The sequence below is a fragment of the Rhea americana genome, unplaced genomic scaffold (genome assembly GCF_003343005.1).
Source record: "Rhea americana isolate MKP2758 unplaced genomic scaffold, rheAme1 scaffold_9, whole genome shotgun sequence".
NCBI lineage: Eukaryota > Metazoa > Chordata > Aves > Rheiformes > Rheidae > Rhea > Rhea americana.
This window is the reverse complement of record NW_028187088.1, coordinates 5,543,127-5,563,717: the sequence shown is the minus strand read 5'-3', so window position 1 is coordinate 5,563,717 and position 20,591 is coordinate 5,543,127. Positions and strand designations below refer to the sequence as shown.

The window sequence follows — 20,591 nt, the reverse complement described above, 5'->3', positions numbered from 1 at the left end:
AGCGCCGACAATAAAATAAAAAAAAAAAAAAAAATCACAGCACAAAGAGGAGCATGGACAGAGAACGGGATAGTAAAGAGCAAAGAACAGACAACGTGCACAAGGACAAACTGCTCAGCGGAAGAAGAGAGCAGAAAACATTGAGTAAAACAAGGATTAACTGACCTACAGAAGAAGATTGGGATAGGATTCAGCAGGCAGAAAGAAATCAGCAAACTGTCAGGAGAGAGAAGAGTTTCCTACAGCAATAAAAGGCAGAAAGCACATACATCCCCCCTCACAGTGCCAGTGACTGGGGGGGGGGGAGAGGGGGAGAGAAGAAAATAAGCAAACTGTAAGGGTTCTTAAGGAAAGAGTAGCAATAGTAATAACGACGCCGGGCTCCCTAACTCTGCACTGCCACGGGCGGGAACCCCCGGCCCGCCCCACCGCGGCAGGCCACCGCCTGCCCGGCCCGGCTTCGCGCCGCGGGGACACGTCTCGGGGAAGGGGGGAGGGGGTCGTGGTGGGGACCCCAGCGGCACCGGCACCGCCGGGGCACCCCGCGATGCTCGTCCAGGCGGCTTCCCGCCCTCCCCAGCCACCGCTCGCCCTCCGCCGCGGAGGCCCCCCCCCCCCGGCTTTAATGGTCATTCAAGCCCTCTCCGAAGGCGGCAGCCGCCCTCCCTTCGCCGCGGGCAGGGCGAAGGAAGAGGCAGGTGCGGCCACGCAGCGCGGCGGGCAGCGCCGCGAAGCTCCCCGGCGCCCGCCGCGGTAGCGCGGGGCCCGGCGGTCCGTCCCTCACCATCACCCCGGCGGGGCAGGAGGAGAGGGCGCGAAGAGCCCGCCACGACCGGCCGCTGCGATACTCACCGCGCCGCTGCCGCCGGCAGGCCCCGGGCGCGCCGCCAGCCAGGCAGCCCAGCACTCGCCCACTTCCTCCTGCGGCGCCGCTATTTCAGCGCCGCGCCCCGCCCCGCTCTTCCGAACGCGGAGGGAAAGCGCGGCGCGCGGCGCCGTAACGGCCAACGGCCGTAACGGCCGTAACGGCCAACAGCCCCCGGCCCGGGCGCGGCGCGGCGCGCGGGGAGAGGGGCGCTACCCCGGCGCGCAGCGGCGCGGCGGAGGGTCGGGAGCAGGGAGCAGGGAGGTGGGGGCGCCCGGCCGGCTCGCCGCCGTCTTGGGGCTGGGCTGGGAAGGGAAGGGAAGGGCTGGGCTGGCCGCATAGGTGCAACGTCACGTATATTCCCGCTCACCACAGGCCGCAAATGCACTTCCTTAGAGCAAACACAGGAGCTATTAAAAAAAAAAAAAAAGAGAGAGAGAGAGAGACAGACCGCAGCTGCGATGTGGAGGGGCCGGAGACCGCCGCGGGGGAGCGCGGGCCGCACGGCCGGGGCAGGCGGCCAGAGCTGGCGGCAGGTTTCTTCTGGACCTCATGTCTGCCAGGCCCAGGCGCGCGCACGGATGGGGAAAGCCCTCTGCAGAGCGTGTGGCAGGCCTGTGCGCAGCCTTGGCCAACACCAGGGCGGGAAACCTTCCCCACCTTCACCAGCCCATGAAGTGTTYGGGGGAAAAACGCCTATAGGTTGTAGACAGTCATCAGAGAATGGCATTAGAGCAAGCTAAATAGAGTGGAAATAAACACTGATCCAGCCTCCTCCCAACACCCTTCCSCAGAGGCTCCAACCCATCAGGTGCYCAAGAGTGGTTTCGCCAGCTTAGCCGTTTGGCCTGGAGGTTCCCGCTTGCTGTTACAGCATCTTCCAGGTACGTATCAACTTCGTCTTAAAGCAATTCAGGTGCCTCRTCCCCACTGTTTGGAAGATCATTTKCTTYACAGCCTAAATCTATTCATGTCCAATTTATTAAAGGCTGTATGGATTAAAATTAAAATTAARTAGTTTCATAGCTTTAGTATACTCTTATTTAAAGTATTTTAATACCATTTTACTTTAAATATAATTTTATGTAAAAAAATTTGTTTTTATGCAACACAGTTTCTGTCTTGTTCTTTCTTCCTCCTGATGCGCAGTCACCATATCCCTTGCACAGAGCAAGCAAAGTGTGTTAATCAGGAAAAGCTGATCACACAATGTTTTAAAACTTGCTGGGATTCTRCGAAATGCAGCGCAAATCAATTCTGATTCAGACTTGACTCATGTGTTCGTCAACCCATCAAMTGTATTCACACTGGGAATTATTTAGGGAAAAAAGCTGGACATGTACSTATCTGGCAGCTGCTGGCTTTAATAAATTACAAGGAACTGAAGCTAGGTTTCTGTTTTTCAAAACTGCTTTACTTCTCACTTTCTTCTGCCCAAGGTACATATATCTCTTTTAAGAAAGCTGCATATTATTTGTTCTATGGCATCTGAATAATTGAGATATGAAATATCTTTATAGAAAGTAGTACTAGTAAAAAAGATGTGATCTCATCTTTTGCTTACAAGAAATGTGACTTCCRAAGCTCAGATGTTGTGGAAAGCTCCAGATGCTACAAAACTCAGCCTGAAAAACCTTGTGTGCTCTTTCCCTTGCTGCCCAAAGGCTCTAAACTATTGTGAAAATGATAAGAGAAAATACAGTTCTTTCTTTTTTTTCCCCTTTCATTATTTTGATTATTGTTTCAGAAATTAAGAAACTATAGAAAGGAGGGAACTCTTTATAGCTTCCATAGAGTAATTTCTATAAAAAGAAGCAGAAGACCCCCTCCCACCAGCTGCACTATGGGAGGACAACGCTGGCCATGAAGCTGAGGTCAAGCAGCCGTGGGTCAGTCTGTGGTTCTACCCCATTACCATCCRTAGGATCCTTTGTCTCTGGAAACAGCTCTATTGCTTCTGATGCTTACAGTTTAAAGGAGGAAGATGCACCTGGATTCTACTTTACTGCTTAAAGAAAATCTCCTCCACAAATACTTTACTGGAGAGATAGCAGACAAGTAGCATCCTTTGAGGATTAGGTTTGCATTCTCCTATATACAGGACTTAAAAATGCAATGACTAGTATAAGCAGCTGCCCATAATATTCACTGTGAGGACTTCTTATAAACAGTTACATGCCAGGGAAGCTAGAACACCATTTTTTTCACTAGTTGTTCTCTTATGGTATTAGGCATGATTCCCTTCTGTAGTTATTTTTCCTAACAAGTTACATAGTACAGAGAGAAATTTACAGAAGTGGAAGAAAAGAACATCTTTGTCTTTATCCAGTCAAAGTAGCCATATTACATAATGTTTATTAATGTGTATCTGCTGTTGCCAAAAAGTGGCAGGTGTTGGCTTTACATACTATTATGTGAAGCCATCAACAGCCTTCCTTGCTCCCTCTTCACACTCCTACTGTTCTACCTTTCTTTGTATTCCTTACCCAAGAGTTGAATCTGAGGGAGTGGGAATAGGGCCCAGGTCTCCACCCATTTCCCCAGCTTCATCTCTCTCTGTAAAAAGGGGAACAACATGGCATGAGTGAGGCAGCTTCTAGGGAATGAAACAACCATGTGTGGAAAGTGTTGGATGCTTCTGAGCTACTTTCATAACAAACAGAAACTGAAAGCAACAGCTGTCACCAGGTTGGGCTGCCAAGATGGGATTTCTTTGTTAGAAGGCCCTTTTCTGGTGTTATTTCCTATGCTCAAGTGGCTAATCTGTACAGGAGGTGTAGCCCTGCACATTGTAGAGCTGTAGCTATTTACCGAAGTAAGTAATACACCAAGGTCTCTTTATGAGACTGGTTATGCCATTAGTAGTTTAGTAGCAAAGTCTGTGGGTCTCTTTTTGAGACCAGAGATTCGGTGTGGGTGCTGTACAGGCACAGAGACAATTCCCTGGGCTACCAGGTTCACAGTGTAATTGAAGAGGCAGGATGAAGTGTTGCAAGGCTGTTCTCCTAAACAAGGATGGGATCCCGATCTCCYGTGTCTCCAAGTCCAGTGGTCGTTCCTTCCATATGTTCCTCTCAGGGGAGAAATCTTTGCAAACTAGTAATAATCATGGCCTTTTGTCACTAGAGAGATCCCTCCCACACAACTAGAGSTTTCCCCATTGCTTTTAAAAGCAAGAGGCCAAAAGGGCAGGAAGAATTGTAGGATTTGAAACATCTCCAAATAACTGTGGATCTACTGAGCAGCACAAGTGAAGTGTCATTACTACCACCCACAGCAGGCTGTCATCCCTAGCCTCTCGGCTGGGGAGTGCAAAAGACAAAATCACAAGCAGCAGCATCCCCTCCCTGTTGCCGCAGCCAGCCACACCTTATGAAGACCAGAGTTTATCCTTTGTTTTGAAGGTGGTGAGGTAGGCAGGAAAGTAAGATTCATCATTTTGGATTTCCCCGGCTGGGTTTTCCCACAACATCCTGTGTGTTTTCTGCTTGGTGAAAAAATACAGTCTTGTGATTTGCCTCATAGTATACTCAATGACAGCAACGCTGCTGACTGGATGGCAGATTCCTCTGAGGTCAGGCTCATGAYGTCTTTAGACCCAACACCCATCACGTGAGGTCGACATCTGTTCTTTTCAAACAGGAGATATCCAGAGAAGACGGCTCSTCTTTCTATGCAAGCTCACGAGGTTTAAACCTCCAAATCCTTCCAGTCTGTTCTGGGGACTGAGCTCCTGAAATGGGATTTCTTTGATAGGGGGCCCTTTTCTGGTGTTACTTCCTGTGTGCACACGACTAATCTCTGGAGCTGCCGACAGTTTAGCTATCTTCCTGAACCTGCACAGTGCAGACGAAGCATGGGTGTATAGTGATGGCAGTTTCATACAACGTGCAGTCGGCACAGAGGTGTTGATGTCATTTGCTCCCTCTCTGCTGCACCAGAGTCAGATATTCAGACTAGGACTTCAGACAAGCAAGTGAGCTGCAATTTCTAGTTCCTACAATTCATTTTACTACTATGTTCCATCAGCCCTTGTTTGTTTATTGGCATTTCTCTTCACAGAGAATCTAAGGATCAATGTAAAATACGGAGAAAGGAGGACCATAYGTTTGGGCTATATCTACATGGGTTTGTTGGTATCTCAAATAACTCAGGTAGGCTCAAAGTGTTGTAGCAACAGAGAGAGAAACAGAACTCAGGCCCTGTAACACCTAGTTTTTTATCCTATCTTGAGATCACCTTCCCTCACTTCTGGTTTCCTCTTTTATCACCTATCCTGGGAGTGAACACAAGTGAAACAAAGGTAACTCCACCAACAAAAAGAAAAAATAATTAATGACTTTATTTTTTTAGTTCAGTTGGCCATCTGAGGTGCTAAACTCTCAACACCAACAAAGCAAGTGTGCATAAAAACAAACAATAAAACACAACCAAACAGAAGAAAACAGGCTGGAACAGAGTTGGTATTTTTTTTTTTACAGGTAGGGTATACACTTTTCTGTTAACACTCCATACATGCCAACCATAAAAGCCTTGAACAATCTGAATATCAGAGTTCACTTTCTTACAAAAGGGAAGATGCCAAAGCAGATCTCTTCACCTGGATTAGACTTCACACACACACACACACACACACACACACACACACACACATGCACGCACACATATCGAGAGTATTTAAATTACTGCAATGCCATCAGAACATGGCATTTTCCCCTTAACGTCTACACTCTCAATGACATACTCATCTGTCCGGCTACCCTGCCTATAGCAGTACTTCGAGCAATCCAAAAGCAGAAACATTTGGAAAGCCTCTAATTTCTGTTATTTTGCAATGGTCAAGAGCAAGCAATCTCCTTCTCTGTGAATTATATACAGGCTGGTTTTTAGTATGCTTTAGAGTTCTCTTTATTGCAGACTGTGACAATTTAAACTCCCAACACAGCCGTATTGTGGCTTTGCAGTTTGTACACAGGAGATTTTAAAATGCAATGCCTTTCTCATCCACTGGTGTCTGGTRTAAACATTTAACTGCAAACTCAATGTTAACCGAACAAGGTGTAGCTGTGGACATTGTAGGAACGGGTGCWAAGAAAATGGAACTGCTGGCTGCTCTAGATCATGCAGTCTAGACCGCTTATAATACTTTGTAATGCTCAGGATTAGAATGTATAAAAATATTAAAAACCACCAGAGTGCACACAAATGTGGTGACTAGCTCTACGCAAGCACCGTGTTCTAATAGAGGCCTAGGCATTGCACAAAACTCAGGTTCTTGACCGCAGGGGTAACCCAACGATCCACTGGTGTCTTTATATACAAAAAAGTATTTACATAAAACGCAGAGACGGTTAGAGAAGGACAGACTTTAAAACGTGCGGTTTGCTCTAATATGTTCAGCAATGCAGTTTGTAACATGCCCTAGCGAGACCATGGCGTTTTGGATAACTGAAAAAGGGAGGAGTATGCCTGGAAGTTGGAGCTGAAAGATAATCATGTCATCTCTCCACTCATAGTTCTCTGCCACGCATAGTTCTCTGAAGCTCAGGATTTTACAGCCATTTTTGAGTTTTAATGAAAACATAGTAAAACAAACAAAATAGTTAAAAATGCTGTTTGTACTGTGAAAAGAGCAGATTGGTTGTTTTGGCAGTCCTCACTCCTCCCATACCCATTTACCTCCTGCGTGTTCCTGGGAGACAGTATCCCCTGCCCTTCCCCTTTGGGGACTTCAGTGCTCCCCATCCTCAGTGTGCCCATTTCGAAACAAGCACAGGTCAGGCTCCAACCCAGCTGTCCTTCCATCGCATGCACAGGGCGCCCAGCCCCTGCCACGGACAGCATCACAAAAGGGGAAGGCACCTGCTGTTGCAGGCTCACTTCTCAGAAGCTGAGGGCCTTTCCCTTCCTTCAGGTGCGAAACAGCCACACGTCACTGAATGCACATGACTGAGCCATGTGCTATTGCCTGCTTGGATAGCTAGAACATCCTACCTGGATTCCGATACAAATAAGGAATCTTGTGGTCACAAGAGCCTCCTTCAGCTTTAAAAATACAAAATTTGAATTAAAAATATTCAGATAGTAAAAAACCCCAGTATCTGATATGCAAGTTATATTCTTAAAGTGCAACTGAACAACAAGTACAAGTTGTGCCTTTTACCACCATTCTGGTTAAAAAAAAAAAAAAAAAAAAGCCTTTTAAGATTCCCGTTCATGTATTTTTTAACTGATTTACGTGTATGCAATGTTAGGTTCTCATTTCCATTCTCAGTGCTGGAGGACTTCAACATAGCCTAAAGAGCTTTAGAATATGTGCTTTTTTCCCCTGCAGTAGGGCATTACAGCCTCAAGTGATATCATTGTTCAGCTTTGCAAAGATCTGGCTAGTGTCCTTCAGCACTAAAGAGAGAAGAAGGAGTAGTAATATGATATTTCCTCTTCAGGATTTCTGTTCTACAGCTCACATTCAATGATTTTTTGTTCAAAGTCAGATGTCAGATGTGCTCCATATACATACTGCACTATAAGATGGACAGAGGCCAATTCTCTGTACAAGAGAATTTACAATCAACTGCTGTCTCACTTCCCTCTCTTCCCTCCTCCTCTCCAATTTCCACTGGCCTCTCAAACATAGACTATGTAAACTACCACTGACAATGTGACTTCTGCAGCTGGCCTCTGCACTGGCACGTAGGGGAAATTCTGTCTGTGGACGTCCTGCTGGTACACCAACACTTAAAGGAGTTTTGTCCCGTGATACTGGTATAACAGGTACCACTTGCTAACGTGCACAATTACTAAGCAGCACAAGTGCTGCTTGTCTGCTTTGTTTCGGGAAGTTTGGGGTTTAATTTGTAATGCTTCTGCAGAAAACACTACAGAGGATGAAGGAAAAACATCTGAGATGGAAAAAACATGTTTGCACAGTTAATGATCACTGCTAAGAGTCTCTGGGGACTCTCCTTTGCTTGAGATATGTTCAGGAGTCAGATATGAATTCAAATTGTAGACCCTGGCTAACAGAAGACATCTTTGTGGAAGGCAGAGAGCCAACAGCAAGAAACCATGTTAACTTCTATTCTGGGGCAAAAGATTAAAGGATGTTCAACCCTGCTTGGGTATCTTGCACCAAACAGCATAAAGTCAGYGTGTTGTATGATGCCTGGGAATGAGACACTTTCTCAGAGACTCTGAGGAGCAGGCTTTGTATTTCTTAACAAGAAAAGAAAGTAGTCAACAGCCCAAGGGGAAAAAAACTCTTAGCACACCACATTAAGGACGAGACACCTACCCAGCGCACAGTGCTATTTCAACTCTGTGGGACAAGTTAAGGGTGTAGTGTGCTTGGGGATTCTGCCAAAGAGTGAATGGTGCTGAACTGCTCAGTGCGCGTCCTGCTCATTACTTAATGTAGGATTACAATGAGCACCCTCTTGGCTTAAAAGCAGCAGCTTCATGAGCCGAGCCACAAGGAGCTTCTTCCGCATGGAAGTCCCTCTAGCTGTATCTCAGGAGTGCGAGGGTCCCCTTTCTCTTTCAGTGAGAAAGAGGCATATGGGATATCTCTACCTCACAGTTTTGGCTTTCCCATTATAAACATTTAGTATTTAAATAAATTAGAGGTTTATCCCAGGGAGAATCTGGGATGCAGAAGAAAAGTATGCTAGGAACACAAACAAATTCTTACAACTCCATGAACACACTGGATTTAATCACAAAGGAAATCTGCTAGGGCAGGATGCATCCATGGGTCCATAAAGGCTGCCTTGGTTGTGAAACAGGGACCAATCTGCAGTAGTGTCTTTCTCTAATAGAGTTAAAACACCCCCTCCACAATCAAAGRTGTGTAACATTAACATTATTAATAAGAACACTAATAAATAGCCACAGGTAACAAYGTCCAGCAATTTAGAAGTGGAAGTTGTAGGATGCAGCAGGCACACACACCCATCACTCGTCCATATTTTTCTTAAAAGATACAAAAATGAATCTTCTTTCAAGTATTAAAAAAATAAGTTAATTGACATAAAAGGGTCAAAGTGACTGAGGGCCCAGGCAGATCTTAAGCTTTGTTTCCAATGTGCAAAACAAAATACAGAGGAAAAAATAAAAACACTGAAAAGTCTTAATGGTGGTTCAGTCACTTAAGGGCTTCTCCTTTTTAGAGGTTAACAGCCAGGGAACGCCTGGTAACATCCTTACCCCAGCACACACTTATTACTGTCCCACAGTCAGTATTTTCCAGTGTCAAAACAAAAACAGAACAAAGAAACCCATCAGCCTCTGAGCTGTGGCCGTGAGGACTAAGGCCAGCAGTAGCTCTCTCTCCAGTGTGTAGCAAAGCAGAAGGGCATCTTCCTTCTCTTCTTCTCCTCTTTTCTCCCCACAACAATAACAAAATTTAGGAAACTATGATAGGGAGAGAGTCCTCTGATGCCCAAAACTCTCTAAAAACCAGGAGGCAGAGAGTTCCATCACACATACTAGCAGAATCTTCTCTGTCTCATATTTCTTCGTATCCACGCATAATAATCAACTGCAGGTTTCTTTGGTGGAGAGGAAGACTAAAGCAAAGAAGGTGCTGCCCTGGGCTTCTGGAGCTCTCTTGGATAGCTAACTCCTCCATACAGGCTGCTACAGGCTGCTGTGGTTCTCCAGAGAGGGTTGCCTCTTCCCTCCCTTTTATTAGAACTGGTGTAGTGAAAATGGGAAAGGAATGGACTGCCAAAAATTCAGTTTAGTTAAGGGTACTTCTCCCCTTAACCTCCTTCCCCACACATAGAGTTTATTCCTTTCCCTCCTACCACAAGGAAAAAATACGGTCCATTGTACGGGACCTCAGGGAGACTGCATAGTCTCAGCCCACTATCTTCAACTTGGCTTGCAAACATATGAAACTTAAGCTTCTGGAACCAACACACTTATCAAAAGGCTTCTGAGTGCTTCAGACTGAATCCCTGCATGCTGGCGGACCCTTCTGAGGTTTCCCCTTCAGTATCTTCCTATTCATGTAATTCTGGCAAACTCAGGGTAGGCCAACTGGACAACACAGACCAGCAGAGGTAAATGTTTTAAACTCAGGACCAGTTCAAGCTAAAGCCTTTGGAGAGCATTACTGCCTCCAGGTCCTTGTCTTCCTCTTTTTCTCGAAGCCGTTGCTCCTCAAGGAGAGCCACGAGAGAATCTCTCTGCTCTACCACTTCTAGCATCTCGTTCAGGATCCTCTTCTCCTCTGAGAGCTCCTCATCTGTCTTCAGATGATCTACAGAGATACCAAAAATGTCAGCCTACAGAGGACCAGAAATACGCTCATGCAAACTGTGAAATGTTCCTTTCGCTCTCACCTTCCACTGCCATCCTCTCCCGAAGTTCCTGCTGTAATCGACTCTGTCTGTCTTCTAGTTCCAGTTCCCGAGCACTGAAAGGGAAACACATGACAAGTCCAATATAGCAGTTCTGTGCATATTAAAAAAATAATAAATACTCTATACATTGCTTTGTGTTCATTCTCAATTTCTGCCCCCCTCTAGGTTTCTGCTATGTATTTTACCATTTCCATTTTCTTCTTTTTTTTTTCCAACCCAATTGCAACTCTTAAGTTATGTAAAAAAGACTTTAAAGAAGATAAAATGTTCTTTCAGCATCTTAGCTCCTTTGTTTTCAGCTCAGAAGTGGAATAGGGAAAAATGAGAAGATTATGGAGGAATTATCTTTTTCACATAATTCTGTACTAACCACCTTTATTTAATCCCAGTAAAAACACTGCAAAACCAAGACAGTGTGTGAAGAAAGAACAAGACCAATTTGCAACTGCTGTCAAAATCATATTTTATCTCTCTGTACCTCCTGTCACCTCCCACTTTCATGAAAAAGTTACTTATCAACTAAGGCCATTGCAGGCCATTGCCATTTCAGGTTCTAATGCAGACAGCACCTTGGAGCTTTTCTGGCACCTAGGACACTGAGTTTCCACACTGCCCAAGTCAGGCTGACATACTCAGAAACTAATTTCAGTGAATTTTCAGCAGAGGGACTAAGAAAGCTCCCAGGCTCATTAATGGGAAAAGCTTTATCATCTGAGCCAGATGAGAGGCAGTGAGATCCCAGTATAGGCAGAGAAGAGGGCCACATTGGAAAATATGACTGAATTAAAGACGTAGGATGTCAAATAGTTTTGGCCGCTCTCATAAGCGGACTCTATCAGAAACAGAATGAATCAGCTATTATTTCCAAATCAAAATATGGAAACACATGTGAACAAGACTTATTTTGCCCAAGAACCGCTCAGGAAGGACTCAAAACTGTGAACAAGCCTCCATACTTCTGCACATATAGAAACAGTTTGAACTTTCATTCCTTATTAGTTCTTCTTCTACCAGAGATTCTTGTGGGATGTACTTAGATTCATATCTAAGCCAAGACTCTGCCTAAGAGATTTCTGACATCCTGACATTATAGGCAAGACAGTACTAGCAGATCTTCCAATACTATTTGTARAGTATGTCCTCTTTTGAAGCTTTGCATGTTCACTCACAATATCATCAGTTCAGACTCATAGCGAACCAAGGCATTCTTCTCCTGTACTAGCTTGAACCACTCCTGCATCAGCTTTGGATCATCCTTCTTCCCCATGCCTGCCAAAAGAGAAATCTTGGTAAGTTTTCAGATAATGCCCTGTGATCCTTACAAGCCCAAACGGCAAAAACAACAATGGGGGCAAAATGTGCAAAGAAAGCCGAGCAAGATGCTGCCAGAGCACTCCCAAGCCGGGTCCATTTAGTTTGCCTATAGCACACAGAAAATTGCAAGTCACCTCCAAAAGATTTCTCTTTTTTTTCAGAGCCTGAATTTTTTGCTTCCTTATTTTCTTGTCACTGCTTGCTTCTTCCTCCCTCCCACTGAAGAAAGCCCAGATGTCTGTAGCTCATTTCACTTTTCTTTTCATTAGAGTAGCTTTATAGTTCTTCATGTCAGCTATTTATATGTGTGCTCATCAGAAACCAATTCATTTGTCAACTCCATGTTTTACTCGTATTTTCTTCAATTGCATGTCCTCAATCTTTTGTTTTACTGGCCAAAAGTAACCCCTTGTCTTCTCTCTTTTCTTTTTTCAGTGACTAAATCTTTTTTCATTCCTCCTCCTGGCCACATATCTATCCACCTTGGTGATCCCCACCGCACACAGAAGTACACACAGAAATTACTTCTACTGTATTGCACATCAGCACTGGAAAGAAAGAGAATTCCCAGCCACATTTGCTAACACAGAAGTAGGAAAGAAAATTCTTGAGCCTCTATCAGCCAACAGAGAACTCACAGTAAATATTTCACTTATTTTACAACCAACTCCTATGCTTACTCAACAGTTCACTGACAAATTTCATCTTTCAGGAGTTATGTAGAATAAATTGCAAAACTCTGTTCTCAAAGCCTTATCTTGGTAATTGTCAAATCCAAAAGCTTACCAAGGAAGCTCCTCCTAGCATTCTTCTGTTTTAGGCTCCTGATTCCACACTGAACTACCTTGCAGCTGAATGCCATGACTTATATATCAAAAGCCTGCAAGGACACTAGCAATCTGCCTACCTTCAAAGAAGTGGAGACAGAAGCAAGGCCTCGTATCAAGCTCAATGGTATCTTCTGGTTGCATCATCCTACCTGCACTGCATATCACCTACGCTTCCTAAACTAACAGCTGTGTCTAGCTTATTATGGATGCATAGTAACTACACTGAACAGTGGTTTTGATACTAAAGAGAATCAAGCAGTAAGCTTACTATCCACTCCGAGAAACTCTACACAAATATCACATTAATGGCTAGTTAACTCATACCTATGTCCTGCCTCCATCCTTAAGGTCTCAGAGAAGTGTTGCACTGGAGCTAAATACAGGAGAGCCTAAAATTCATATTAAACTGTAGCTTAGTTTGAAAATACCTGCTTTTGAAAAATTGCAATAGTATAGACCCTTGGGAAATACCAGCCCCAGTTGTATCACCCTGAGAGCCTCTGGCTCCCTGGATTTTATAGCAAGCATTCCTTTCCGAGCATCTCTGCACAATATGCCCATGTGGCGACAGGAGAGGGGAGACTGTACATGCAGATGTCCAGTGCAGTGGCGCCATGAAAGCACTGGGAAGTCTCCCCATCCTTTCCAATGCCAAGACGTACAGAAAACAAATGCCTCTAAGAAAAAGCCAAAAACACAACGCTACTGACCTATGAAATACTTAGTTACTTTTAAACAGCCAACGAGCAGAGGAATAATGGGAGGTCTTGGGAGGGAGTGTTGATAACTGATGTGAGGGAGCACCATGGAAAGCAGAGTAAGTGGTTAGCAAAATTACACCATGAACACGCATGAACAACCCCCTTCCCCCATGCCTTGTCAATGGAAACTCTACGGCAAACTCCATTTTGGGAGAGTTAAAGAACACACTCAGCAATACAGACAGGGAAGACTGGTTTGGCTCAAAGTTTGTTGGTTCTTAAACTTCAGGGATGTTTTGCAAGCCAGTCTTTATAAAGAAACAGTATTCCCTTAATCCATACATACTAATTAAAAGTCCATTTACGGAAGGAGATTTTCTTCCCTCACCCCACCTTCCAGATACCTTTCACGCAGAATAAAGAAATTAAAATGACCGAATGAAAACAGAAACTTTGCAGTGTGATGTTTCTGCTCCCACTGCTGCTGCCCAAGGTCCCTCCCAGTCATTACTCCCTCTCTACCAGAAACCAGAACTTGAAATAGAAAAAGGGATACTGTACCTTTAATAACTTAGGCTCATATAAGCTGGTTACCAGGGTGCTACTGAGAAGAATGGTTTGGGGAAAAATGCAAGAAAGGGGCTAGGGACAGGGGCCTTATGATCACTAGCTGACTAGCACTGCTAAAACAACCCAGCCGTGGTCAAGGAGAATGGGGAGCGTGTGAGGTTACATTACCTTCATGGGCACAGCAAGGGCAGAAGGAGAGAGGTCTACGACGTGGTGTCCCGGCATTGGGCTCAACTTCAATAGGACCAAACGAGGAAGAGGAAGAGGCAGGAGAGCAAGAGGAAGTTGGAAGTGGAAAGGTAGAGGAGGAAAGGGGCGAAAGAAAAGACAAGCAAAGGACAAAAAGCGTAAGAGTGAGAATGAAAGGAAACACAAGAAGAAAAGAAAAGAAAAAAATACAAGAAATGGAGAAGCAGAAACAAGGGATACACTCTACAGATGAATAATGTCCCTCATAAGCACAGGTAACAGATAAGAGAGAGACTGAGCTACTGGTGAACTCTACCTGAGCTGTACAATTAGCAGGCAGGAGGTTATTGTTGACTTTTTCCTGATACACATTTTCCATCATGGTCCTTAGCAAAAAGATTTGTGAACAAGATGTCAGGATGAGCAGAGATGAATAGTTAACTCCTGCTGATAACTGTCACATTTCAGGGTTTCAGAAAGTCTCTCCTGCATGAATAGGACACCAGCTGTGAACAGCCACCCTGCTTTAAAGGTTTATCAGGACCATGTTCTTATCACCTTGGCAGCATCCACTGAGGGTGAAAGTATCGTTTTAATGGAAAATAACCCCTCCACCAGGGGGACATTAAAGGGAGAATCTGATTAATGTGGAACCAGCCTGCCAGGATCTGCTATGTCATGTATGATGAGTACACATGTACTCAACAGTACATGTGTGTACAGCACTTGGAAGGGAATAGTGTTTACATGGATCAAAAAAAGTGATTCACGTCATCAAGGCCTGTGTAGGGAACGATCAACAAAGAGCTTTGCATAGTTAAATGGTCAATTTAAAGCTGTCTCGACATTCTCATTTTGCAAAGCACTTTAAAGTCTACAAGTCCTGTTTTAAGTGACTTACTAAATCTTTTCAATCTTTTCTGTCACTCAGTGAAGGGCAAACATTTCTTATCTTTACAGTGGTTCAGCTGTTTTGACACTGAGAATTTGCTTTTCAGCTTCACTTTACATTGCAGAGATAAATAGCAGGAAATAACCAACATCACTCTAATTTACAGGAGAACATATGCACTAAAAAGGGGATGAGCCTGAAACATCAAAAGTGGAAGACTGAAACACTTACTACTCTCAACGTACAACAGCATTTAAAAAGGAAAAGCATTTCCAGGAAGAGGCATAAACTCCACAACAACTATATGATAAGAATAATTCATAATTTGGAGAAGTTAGCAAAGCTTGATTATCTACATTTAGGAGACAGCTTTACAGAAGTCTGGACTATCAGCAAACTGAGAAAGCTTTAGAAGGGACCATCACAGAACCAGACCAGCACAGGGAGGACACACTGGAGCAAGAGGAAAGCACATCAGCTTCAAATCCTATGCCTGAGCAGCATGGCTTTCTCAGACAAGAAGAAGCTTCTGTACTAGGAGTAGGAAGGGACAACATTAGGAGAGGTTCCACAGCTGATCATATGATAGTTACAAATAAAGCATCATATCAACATTAGCTGACAGTACCAGAACCTTAATTCTAGTTGTTTAGAATTTTCCAACCTCATTTAAAATGAAAAATCGTAACACTTTTTTCCTCTATGATTGCCATTTCATAAGTTTAGGTTAAAAGAGCAAAAACAAACCAAAAAAACCCGAAGGCCCCAAACTGTACAGGCTATCCACTATGAAGAATAAGCTTTCACACAGGGCAGAGCATTTAGTGCAAGATATCTATTGTGTTATTTTCTTTCATATCCTATCTTATTCAACATTAATTTTATAACTTGGTGTAGCAGTTATTGGGGGGGGGATCAGAAGATGGAATGTAACTGTAGGGAAAATTCACTTCAATTTTTTAGGGTTTGAGATTTCATTCAGACTGGGGGAAGSAGTGGTGGTGGGAAGCCTGATAACTCAAACACAGCTATATTTTTAAATTTCAAATTATGGATGTCTTGGTGAGGAATTCACAATTTGCGCTATCTGATCTGAAAACATATACCTAGTATCTGAACATGCCATTCATCTCAATGGGATGTGGCCACAAACAACTAACTTTTGTCATCAATGAGCAAAGGGTCAGATCTTGAGATAAGATACAAACTTTGGTCTCCAGTACAAAGCCAACACGACTTACAGAACAGAAGACAGAATTGCAGTTATTTTTTTCCTGTAATATGGAACCCTCCCTGCAATTGTGTTTTATTCTTTTGCTCCTAGATGTCCTATTTTCTGGTAGAAATACAATCCTCTTGCTCTCATCTGAGGAAAATGTACCCTTGAATCAAATTACAGAGTCCATGGTATCTGTAACAGTCCTGCTACTGAAAATGTTAATATTGCTCTTCAGTAAGCTAATGAATATAATGAAATGCAGTATGAACAGTAACATTATATTCAGTATTCCAGATGTAAATTATAGCTGAACCAGTGAACATAAGTTATATGATCATGAACATGAGTAAAGGGCAACTTGAAAACTTACCTCTTATGATTCTCTTAAACTGTGAAACTACATCAATTATTATGCCCTAAAATGTGCCATAATTGAAAGTATTACAAAGCATATAATGTAGTGGAACTTTAAATATATTTTTAAAAAATTTCTCTAAGATGACACCCTGCTAATAAGAGTACTGATACAAGTGGTACAGATTATATGAACAGACTGAAGTAGGGATCTTTAAAGAGGAAAAATATTTTATCATATTTCCTGAAACAGAGAAAGATTTTCACTAACAATAACAAATCCTTAAGTGTATTCCATGTCACGCATTTCATTACACCTTCAGATGAATTCTTTCAAGAAAAGGCCTCTTAACAATTTCGTAAACAGAGAATCAGAAACAAAAAATCACTCAGTAGGCAGAAAAAGCATTCCTTTAGGCAGCTGACTCATTTAGATAATGAATACATCATCAGATCATTCACATTCCTGCTGAGGTTATTTAAAAAAATACAACTATACAGCAAGAGTTCTCACTGTGTRTATTTCTATTTAAAGACAATTCTGAGAAGAGGCTGAACTCCCTGGCCAGTACTATTAAAAAGGACATCTATACAATACCTAGATTCACAGTATAGTGCTAAAATTGCCTCATCTACCTTGCCTTTATTGCTTCTCCTACTACATTATGTAAATCCTTACATGTCTTATTTCTCCCAATGCCAACACGAAATTTATAGCATATAGTACAGCTTTCTCATTACTGATAGCAGAGCCAAGCCCTAGAAACGAGAAATGATCACTTTATGAGCCCGTTAAACTAAAAACATGATCCTCACTGAAAGATAATTTTCCTGGCCACGGAGTCAGGGCCAGATGCTTTTTTCTGCTTGTCAAGCAAAAAAAAAAAAAAAAAAAAAAAAAAGAAAAAAAGAAAAAGTTTTTCTTTAAATCCTCCCCACCACCAAAAATAAGTCGGGTAAGAAATCCAGGGCAGGTCTGGAGACACAGGTCTTCATCCATAGCATAGACAGCAAGCTGCAGGCAGCAGCAATACAAGCTACCCATTGCCCTGCTGATGCAGTTCATTTGCAAGGAGCTGAAGGGCAAGAGAAGCGAACCATTTCGGCAGCCATTCCCTTCTTGGGTTCTCCGCACCATCAGCAAGAGTCTTAAGTGTGATCACACCTTGTGGACAGAAAAACCTTTTTTTTCCCCCCACAAAGGCAAAACCACCACTAGACCGTATTAATCACCAGTTCTTCTCTTTCAATACCACATGCCAACTTATCTGAAATCTAAGCAAAACCTGCAAAGCAGAGGTCAGCAGCCCATAGCGCAGGTACCAAAGATGGTGTGAAGAGAAGTTCAGAAGGGTGTCCAGGGCGACTGGAACAGAGCCAGGAGCTGCAGCATTTTGAGGAAAGGCGCATCTCCAGCTCCTGCGGGTTCTGAACTTCATGGAGGGGTGCAAGCAAGCTCTGCCTTGCAGATTAGCAAGGCAGYAAAAATAAAGTGACTGGCATTATCTCACCTCTGTGAAAAGGAACATTTCCCAGATCTTAATCAGTTCATGCAACCATGTTCGGTCTCTGATTTAAACAAGAAAGACCTTCTTTGGCACAGTACCCCTGAGAGTTTGMAGACTTTGCCACAGTGGTTGAAACTAAGAGCTGGACCAAGAATAAATGCCATAGTTCCTAAACCTCTTCAAAACAGAGAACAGAAATTTCATAGTTATCAAGAAAACACACCTTTTTCACTGTACATTGTTTTTTGTTACACAGGCTACACTGGACCATTGTCATCTTTTCTACTTCTTWTTTCCTCGTTGTTTTAAAAAGAAATTACTTCAGACTGGCTTTTTCCTTTTCTGCTCTAGCTACCGAATGCTACTTCATAATCTGAAGCACAGTAGCAAAAATGATCAGTCAGGATGATGAAAGCACAGTGGGATGTTYAGCGTGGCAGATGCTGTTATCTCCAAGTGACAACTCACCATCAATACCATTCRTTATTTGCAGTTGCCCTACAGTATGAGAGCTGTGATGATTTCTTAGAAATGGTGAGCCACTGCAAATAAAATTGACTTGAAAAGATAAGCCACAAACCAAATAGCTCCTTTGTAGGTCTTGAATCCAAGGACTTTAGTTTGTATATTGCTGACTGACCAGGGCAGTTTGGAAATTAGCATATGGCAAYACTAGGCAGGAAATCCAGCTCTCAGGCTAACTTCATGCACCACTTTGCTAGCACTTGACCTCACAAGCTAAGAACATGATACTTTCAAAATACTGTGCACTGACCACATGAAATATCCTTTTTCCTACCCTTTAATAATCAGTTACATTCAGAAACTGGAGAGCTGAAAAGTAAAGCACTCCAACTTTACTATTTGGTGAAGCCGTTCAACAACAGGATTGCAAAACAACATAGATATGCAAAACAACCACCTCCCAACTGGAGGAGGATAACATCCATACAACTGCAGGTCTTAGAAAGTTGAGGGCAAGGATTTGCACCATTACCCCATAAGGACATCAGTCAGGGCATCTGACTTAAACTTACAGCTTACTAAAACTATGCCAAAACCAATATGCTCTAAAGTATGATCAGCAGAAAGCTGGGGAGAACTCAGGGACCACTGAATTGTCCTGCAAACTGAGCAAGAGAGAAAGAAAAAAAATTAGGGAAAGTAACAGTTGGAGCAGAATACACGCAAAAGTCTTCTGCCTTCTGCTAGACTTCAAAGCACTTCAAAATGCAATCAGAATTGCATTCTGGTCCTGTTTCACAAGCCTGTTAGGTTTTACATTGCAGTTGCGAGAACTGTGCGGAGAGAAGCAGGTAAATGAGATTGTTTGCTTACAGCACTTGACAAGAATTCTCAGATCGCACCTAACATGTTCTGCTTATGAAATGCTCTTTCCTGCTCCAAATTCATAGTAATGAAAATTTGTTACCARTTCATTTCAGTGTCAAGAGCAGCTGCAGACTGAGAAAACAATGTTTATCTTACAACTGTAACCCTCTTCCAGGAGAGCTGTGTTTGCCAACCACAGGACACAGGACAGTTCCCACTTCAGCATGTCAGACTCAGATCTTGTAGATTGAGATATGCAGGACTTTAAAGGACATAGTCAGCTCAAGCATTTTAAATAAGCCAATAAAAAGTGAAGTTCTGGTAGAGCGGGCTTTAAACAACGGACGAAGAATTTTAAAAAACACAGGCAAGCTTTTTTCCCCACTGTTTACCTGAAGTTCATAAAAATCCTGTCAAAAGGAAATGCCTGAAAACAGCACTATCAAACACTCCAGCTCTCTCCCTTACATCCTTCTTRTCTGTCTTGGCATGCCCCTGCCATGGGCTAGGCAGGACTAGAGTGCAGCGCTGTTGCCTCAATGATTCCCTACTGGGTGCATGGAAAAGGAAGCTCCTCACCTGAACGCAGAGGGAAATAAGGAGGGACCTTCCAGAGGCAGAGGAGGAGTAAACTGGGGCAAGGAACTGGTGAGAAAGGAGGAACTGAGGCTAGGACTCATTAAACAAGGAGACTAAGAGCACTAACTAAAGGAGAAGGGAAAGACAAGCGGAAAAGAAGTAAGGGGTGGAGGGAGAAGGCAGATCTGCTGAGAAGGCATGAACTAGAATTGTCTGGACAAAGAATGCCAGGTAGAAGAGGGAGCAGAGCCCCAAAACAGGGGGAGAAAGCCAGAGGCAGGGACTGAGATGGTGGGAACTGAGTCGGGGGAACACTGCGGCAGGAGTGAGAGACTAGGAACAGCTACTGCAGAGGCACAGGAGGTCTGAAGGGTAGATATACTAGCATTCTTTGTCAAGAAGATTGAGATTAGAAAAAAGCAGAAACTGAAACTAAGAATTAAAACGCAACCGACCTAAGGAGCTATGGATGGGAAAAGATAGGATTAGGACAAGGAGTGTCTGCAAAGAGGGAAAAAAGGGACAAAGAGCCACAACATTGTATCCTTGCAGYGTCTGGCACAGAATCCATGTTTTCTACCATTTCACAGCTGGCAGCCAGTATCTGTGAAAACCACTGAGCATGTCCCATTTCCCCCCCAGACGATCTAGAGAGGGGGACAACCCAGCACTGCTATCAGTTAGCTCCATAAGGGCAAGTGGCAGACTTCTCTGCTGTGGATCTAAAGGTTTTAAATCTGTTGATAAATCAACATAATACACAATCTTAATTTCAGTCAACTTTGCAACTTTTGTAATGTTATTTTAACATAATTGCATATACAATATCATACACACATGGGAACATTACTCCAAATTGAAATTTGACCA

At 43.4% G+C, this 20,591-nt stretch overlaps 2 protein-coding genes across 3 annotated transcripts in view; both read right to left on the bottom strand.

Moving 5' to 3' along the window:
* BID (BH3 interacting domain death agonist) overlaps nucleotides 1-1,163 on the bottom strand; it is a 23,047-nt gene extending 21,884 nt beyond the window's left edge. For both annotated transcript variants that reach the window (XM_085323964.1, XM_085323965.1), the window contains exon 1: nucleotides 853-1,163. The gene's annotated coding sequence lies outside the window, so the exon portion shown is untranslated. The remainder of the gene's footprint in view (nucleotides 1-852) is intronic.
* Nucleotides 1,164-5,187: 4,024 nt separating this feature from the next.
* Nucleotides 5,188-20,591, bottom strand: part of MICAL3 (microtubule associated monooxygenase, calponin and LIM domain containing 3) — a 182,787-nt gene continuing 167,383 nt past the window's right edge. The window contains exons 42-45 of the mRNA XM_085324197.1: nucleotides 13,817-13,882; nucleotides 11,403-11,502; nucleotides 10,213-10,286; nucleotides 5,188-10,130 (exon numbers count right to left, since the gene is read on the bottom strand). Coding sequence (XP_085180323.1) covers nucleotides 9,946-10,130; nucleotides 10,213-10,286; nucleotides 11,403-11,502; nucleotides 13,817-13,882 — 425 coding nt within the window. The 3' untranslated portion in view covers nucleotides 5,188-9,945. The remainder of the gene's footprint in view (nucleotides 10,131-10,212; nucleotides 10,287-11,402; nucleotides 11,503-13,816; nucleotides 13,883-20,591) is intronic.